Here is a 6,712-nt window from a genome sequence, read left to right as displayed (position 1 = left end):
TGTTTCAGTAAAAATTGTTCATATTTTCAGTTAGCTGAGTTTCTAACAATTAAGTGAGTATGACACATTAATAGGTTTTAAAAAATATTAAGAAGCCCTGAGACACAGTTTCGTGAAAAAACTACCCGCCAGACCCGGATTAGGGTCCTCTCGGGTTTGTTAAAGCCTGAACCACAAATCATATTCACCGGACACCAGACATGCTTTTAGTAGACTTGTATTTCAGCCACAACACATCGACACTGCTTTGATGCTCTTTTTAAATTTCACAAAATATTATTATTGCAAGAACTGTAATAAATAAATAAATGAATAAATCATCCCATCTGAGTCCTTTGCAAAGCTACTAATAATATATAATAATAATAATTATCCTGAAGCACAGGACACATCACCACACACACACACACACACACGCACACACACGCACACACACGCACACGCACACACACACACAGGCACAGGCACACACACGCAGGTCTCTGATTGCCCCGCTCTTGTATTTCATTAGAGCCCAGGTGCTGCTGGCCTGAGGGTCTGTCAGAGAGTGTGTTGACGCACAGAGAGGTGTGGATGGAAGGAAAGTAGAGAGGGAGAGAGGTGTGAAGAAAAAAAATGGTGTGTTTCTGCATGTGTGTGTGTGTGTGTGTGTGCGTGCGTGCGTGCGTGCGTGCGTGCGTGCGTGAGAAACCTGCTGAGAAGAAGATGTTTCAGAGACTGCACAGCAGAACACAACATCCGCTGCTGCAACTAGCCCTGCCTCAGTCAAATCAACTCATCTCACTGTCTTAAGTTTCCAAAAGTGGGATTGTAAACATCTTTGATCCCTGGTGCTATTTTACTTATGCCTTGTTTGGTTTTTAAGCAGACAGACGTATAAAAATGGGGGACAAAAGTGAAGAATGATTGTTTTCCTTTATTGGAAAGCATAGTCAAAGGTAGACAGAAATGAGGAGAGTGCAGCAAATAAGATACAATTAGATGAACCTTTATCTATAACAGCAATAGGAGACAAAGGAAAGGGCAGAACATATTTAATTTTGTATCCTTCTCTTACAACTTGTTTCCTTATACTGTGTTTATGTTTGCACCGCTGTGCCATGTTGGCAATAAACCGATTCTGATTCTGATAAGGGCTCACACAGGGATAACAAGAATACAAATGTAGAAGATGTAAGTTATAGTATAGATTAATTCAAAAACAACAACATGGCCACAGGTCAGATTTGAACTACGGCCCGGCGCAGCAAGAACTCTGCATGAGGCGCCTCAGGACGAATAACTGAATGATTGTACTTACGAAAGAGATTTTTTATGTCTGTGTTAAAGAACTAAACATCCTGTTCAGGGGACTTCAGGAATCAACAGGAATTACGCAACAACTCGCTAAACTCTACCAGATTACTCCAGTTTAAAGGGAGGAATGTGGGCAGTATTAATGGTAACTGACTACCCTACACCGTCACATGCAGAGTATAATGGTTCCCTTTTCTTCCAAGACAGCAAATGTTTGTGTGAGTTTGTGTTGTGTGTGAGAGTACTGCAATACCTGCATGAGACAGCAACCCTCTCCTTTAGCGCTGACAAAAAGGCCTGTGGGGATACTGGGGATCTGAAAAACAAAACCAGAAGAGAAACAAAGACAGTCAGAGGGGGCAGGGAGAGGTGAATGAGTCATGTATCAAGTGAATGAACGCTGTAGGCTACTGCACTGCCACTAGTGCTTCCCTGGCTACTAACCAGCAGTCCTTAATTGCCCCCAATTAAGCCGACACCACTAATCACAGTGGAGAAACATGCCCGGCTGAGAGAACATACTGCACTCTCACCTGAACCACTCTGGCTGTCTGATGGATCACTTTTACACACACAGCGAAACAAACACACACACACACACGCGCGCGCTGACCTGACGCCCTGATCCCTGGCCAAGGTGCTGCCTGCCCACACTGTCAAGTTGTAATGTGTGGGCAAGCAGGTCAATACAAAACGGAGTTATAAAATCAACAAACCAACAAGGCGCTTCTGGGAAATCCAGTCCAGTTAAGCCTGGTTTGGTTTGGCAGAGTAAAAAAGGTCCTGGCTACTGAACAGCCGGACATAGAAAGAGAGATTAATGTTTAATGCCAGAGTGTGGTTCTGGTGCGTAATCTCTCATCAATCACTTTAATAAAGAGGGGAAAATGTCTACGTTGCATGGGGTTTTGTCTCAGGGGAAAGCCGCCCCTGAAGTGCTGGAAATCATTAGTGGAGTTAAAGCCTAATGTTGATAAAGTGCTGTCAAACTGGAGGCAGGAGCATGGTTAATCAATTATCATGCCTCATCTGCATCTGCTTGCCGTGAATAAATCATGTATGTTATTCACTGTTTCCATGGATGTGGTTACCTTGGCACTCTGGAGGATTTTCTGGTTGTCTCTGTTGAGGTCAAAGGTCTCCTGGAAGTCGAGGTTGGTGGAGGCCAGTGAGATGGTGAGGTTGACCCCGCCCGCGTAGGACAGGATGGCGTACTCCGACAGAGCCTGCAGAGCCACACACGTGTCCTGCAGAGAGGTTGAAGAAAAACAACTTTACACTGGAGCTTTGGGTTCAATAAAATATATTTTATCTTAAGCAATATCCAGAGGTGGGAAGTAGTGGAGTACAAATACTTTGTTACTGTACTTAAGTACATTTGTCTGGTATCAGTACTTTACTCCACTAATAATTGTTCTGACGACTTTTTATTTTTACTTCTTACATTTTCCAAACAGGCTGGTTCCTTTAGTTTGAATGTGTGTTTGATGGCCTGATCATTATTATTTATATATTATATTAATCATTGCGTGCCTATTGATTTGAACACGGTCCGTGTATCCATCATTTCCTGGTCTTCTCTAAAGAAAAGGGACCAATGAAAACGTTGTCATGTTGCCGTTGTTCAGCATGGAAACATTCATTAGCTAACAATGACATTATTGTTCTATTAATATAAAGGGAGGTCAGGTACTCTTTAAAACAGCTGCTAGTTATGGGTACTTTTTACTTAAGTACATTTTAAAGCCCATACGTCTTTACTTTTAATTGAGTAAAGAAGTTTAGTCAGCACTTCTACCAGAGTATTTTTAAACACAAGTATCTGTACTTCTACTTGAGTAAAGGATGTGTGTACTTTTTTTGCCCTCTCTGGCAATATCTTTAGTAAGATCATTTTCAGTGCTGTGTACGATATGAATAGCTATGACAGAGGAGGATACATTTTTCTGTGCCTAAAAACAAACTGCATCAAATGCTATGATTTTGCTACAAGAGGCTGAACCTAAAGGCAGGAGACGCCGGAGGGAAGGGGCTACCTGTGTGGAGGAGAAGCCCCCCAAAGCGTTCCTCTGCTGGGAGAGCCATTTGACGACAGGCAGGGCGGACGCCACGTCCCCCAGCAGAGTGTAGGTCAGGAGACCATAGGCTGTCATCTCCACCTCCGCTGACACCACTGAAAACAAACATGTTAGATTTTTATCTAGATTCTACATTAAAGTTTGGGTAATGAGACAGTCTCAGATCTCTGAAGTTGGCAAGAGGGTAAAAGGAAAGAGGAACAGCAAATATAAATGTCCCATTCAATCTCGTCCCATTTTTCTGATAGGTAGCTAATGAGAATCAGACAAAAAATTACTTTATTAGCCCTGGAGGGAAATGTGATCTTTAACAGATGCTCCTTTGTAAAATAAAACAACATTTAAAGTTAAAGTGGACCTATTATGCTATATTGGAAAAATATATTGTAGGACCCCTCTATTGCAGCCCTGTTAGAGAAACGCGGATTTTGGGTCCTTAGCTTGAAAATTAAAAAAAAAGAGGAGGCGGAGCTAATGCCTGATCAGAATTCTACCGGAGATAAAGTTAAATTCTGCTGTGATAAAACGCCATCCTGTTCTAAACCACATCAAAGATTATTTCTGAAACAGTATGGAGCTCAAATGCTTTTTCTCATGCAGGTTTATCACAAGGTGAGTTCCTTTTTTTATTTCCTGCCTTTTTAAAAACCATTGTGCTCTTCAGTACAGGGTTAGCTCTGGAGTGTTTAGGCGAGCTTGCTAATGTAACAAAGGACGAGATTACGTCCAAACACGTAAAGGCCATTGTTTCTGATAGCAACTTTCTGTGGGTCCGCTGCGGATTTGACATCATATCGGCAGCAAATCTGTATCCGCTCGCTGTACCCCCGTTTTTAAAAGATGCGCGAGTTCCCCGACGCACCGGGGACACATATTTATGTATAAAAGACATCAAAAAGTGCATTTTGCATGATAGGTGCCCTTTAAAGAAAAATACATATTGTACCACAAATTATAAAAATAAAAATGTAAAGAAAATGGAGAAGAAATGAAAACATATTTATAGAAACAATGAGTAGTCAAAGTCACAATGTCCACGCTTTACCACACTGTATAACAACATCAAATGTGTAAAAATATGCATGAGGATTTCAGTTTTCGAGAACATTGCTCTAAATATACAGTGTAATACAGTAATAATGCCAAATATATGAAATAATATTACATTAAATAGTAGTACCTGACTGAGAAAGGCCATCACTGAAGCCCATGAAGGTGTCCTCGTCTGTCATAGTGCTGCCCGTCAGACTCCAGTGGGTGAGTCCGTCTACAAAAACAAACGGGGTGAGATAAAGCTTAGTGACTCATTGTACCAACATCCTAATGGCTCAATCTTTCAGCATCTATGCAACCAAGCCCTGTGCCTTCATTGTACTTTTGGAATACAATAAATGTGATTAGAAAAGAACATCTTGTTCCGCTAAACTCTGTCATGTCGGCCAAAACTTGCAGAAAGCTGTAGTCATGAGGAAGAAAAGGAAACGGCCGAAGGAAACAGATGATGAGATAAGAAACAGAGGGAATGGATTAAACTAATGCTGAGCGCTACAGCAGCTTCCTTCACAGTCACTTCTGTGTTGAATATAGAGGTGAAGGAATGAGCCCTAAAACTCAGAAATTAGTCAGCATTTTGGCACATCAGGTTCCTTCATCTCTATGTGCATTTCTTTAATTTGTTTTTGGTTAAATGCCTGAAATAAGGTCTGTGGTTATCATAAGCATAACATATTTTCCCATTTTGTTCTGTTATCAGTACTTTACTCCACTACTTATTTTTCTGACGACTTTTTACTTTGACTTCTTACATTTTAAACCCAAATACCTGTACTTTCTACTTCTTACATTTTGAACACAAATACCTGTACTTTCTACTTCTCACATTTTCCAAACAGGCTGGTTCCTTTAGTTTGAATGTGTGTTTGGTGGCGTGATCATTATTATTTAGAGTCATTGCGTGCCTATTGATTTGAACACGATCCATGTATCCATAATTTCCTTGTGTTCTCTAAAGAAGAGGGACCAATGAAAACGTTGTCATGTTGCCGTTGTTCAGCATGGAAACATTCATTAGCTAACAATGACATTATTGTTCTATAATATAAAGGGAGGTCAGGTACTCTTTAAAACAGCTGCTAGATATGGGTACTTTTTACTTAAGTACATTTCAAAGCCCATACTTCTTTACTTTTACTTGAGTAAAGAAGTTTAGTCAGTACTTCTACTTTTACCAGAGTATTTTTAAACACAAGTATCTGTACTTCTACTTGAGTAAAGGATGTGTACTTTTGCCATCTCTGAGTGCAAGTGATTCCGACTAAATGACCCAGTAGTGTCTCCCAGATGTGAGTAAGGCAGTACCTTGTGTGATGGCCATGTGGTTGAGGCGGCGCAGGGCCAGCGGGGCGTAGGCGCTGCGCAGCAGAGCCATGGCGTACGCAGACAGCGCCGTGGTGTACGGGTCGTCTGCAGAGTACGTGTTGCTCTCCAGGAACTCCTTGGCTTTGGCCACAGCCAACTTCTCCTCCTGGACCAGAAAGGAGAGAACATAGGAGAAACAAATGAACACAAGGGTGTCAATACTTTAAAAGTCAGTGCAAAGGTGGACTTTTTTAGTTGGGAGTTTTGTTTTTCTGAAATAGGTCTAATTAGTCTCTGCTGGTGATGACCTGCTGTTTAGACCTGTGTATTTCAAAACAGTGTATTTTAAAACAGTGTGTTTTAATTGCTGCTTTAAGAATATGTTTCCCAATGTTGGTTAAAAAAAATGAAGAACCATTTGATACTAAAGCCATGCTGGGTAAACTACCACCTTACATCTGCTCACTGGTATCACAGAGAGTCGCAAGTAGCTATTGCCTAAGATCCCAGGATGTGTTTTTATTACAAGTGCTAGGACTGTTTTAGGCACTAAAACTTTTATGTGCGCAACTCCTCTAACTTGGAACACTCTGCAAAAAATATAAAAAATGAGCATTTTGGTTCCCTTGCATCATTTTAAAGCACAGCTTGAGGGATTGATATTTGATACTCCTGGTACCTGTCTTTGTGAATACGTTTGTAAATTGTACCCCTGTCATTATGTTGTATGTGTCCTTTTTTGTTTTGTGTTACATGTGTAACCAATGTGCGGCAGGTCTCCCTTGTAAAAGAGATTGTTGATCTCAATGGGATGTTTACCTGGATGCATGAAGGCTACAAACAAACAATACTTAAGGGATAAATAAAGTAATGACTCTCACTGAAAAAACTAAATACATTTTCTACACACACACACACACACACACACACACACACACACACACACACACACACACACACACACACACACGACACACGAC

General features: G+C 41.0%; 1 protein-coding gene across 1 annotated transcript in view; it reads right to left on the bottom strand.

Annotated features, from left to right (window-relative positions):
- Positions 1 to 6,712, bottom strand: part of cpamd8 (C3 and PZP like alpha-2-macroglobulin domain containing 8) — a 48,120-nt gene that overhangs the window by 8,107 nt on the left and 33,301 nt on the right. The window contains exons 31-35 of the mRNA XM_010779039.1: positions 5,733 to 5,898; positions 4,555 to 4,641; positions 3,333 to 3,469; positions 2,388 to 2,543; positions 1,550 to 1,612 (exon numbers count right to left, since the gene is read on the bottom strand). Coding sequence (XP_010777341.1) covers positions 1,550 to 1,612; positions 2,388 to 2,543; positions 3,333 to 3,469; positions 4,555 to 4,641; positions 5,733 to 5,898 — 609 coding nt within the window. The remainder of the gene's footprint in view (positions 1 to 1,549; positions 1,613 to 2,387; positions 2,544 to 3,332; positions 3,470 to 4,554; positions 4,642 to 5,732; positions 5,899 to 6,712) is intronic.

This window comes from Notothenia coriiceps, unplaced genomic scaffold (genome assembly GCF_000735185.1).
Source record: "Notothenia coriiceps isolate Sejong01 unplaced genomic scaffold, NC01 NC01_scaffold00019762, whole genome shotgun sequence".
NCBI classification, from domain to species: Eukaryota; Metazoa; Chordata; class Actinopteri; order Perciformes; family Nototheniidae; genus Notothenia; species Notothenia coriiceps.
Note: the sequence above shows the minus strand (reverse complement) of the source record. Positions and strands in the feature narration are given on the sequence as shown.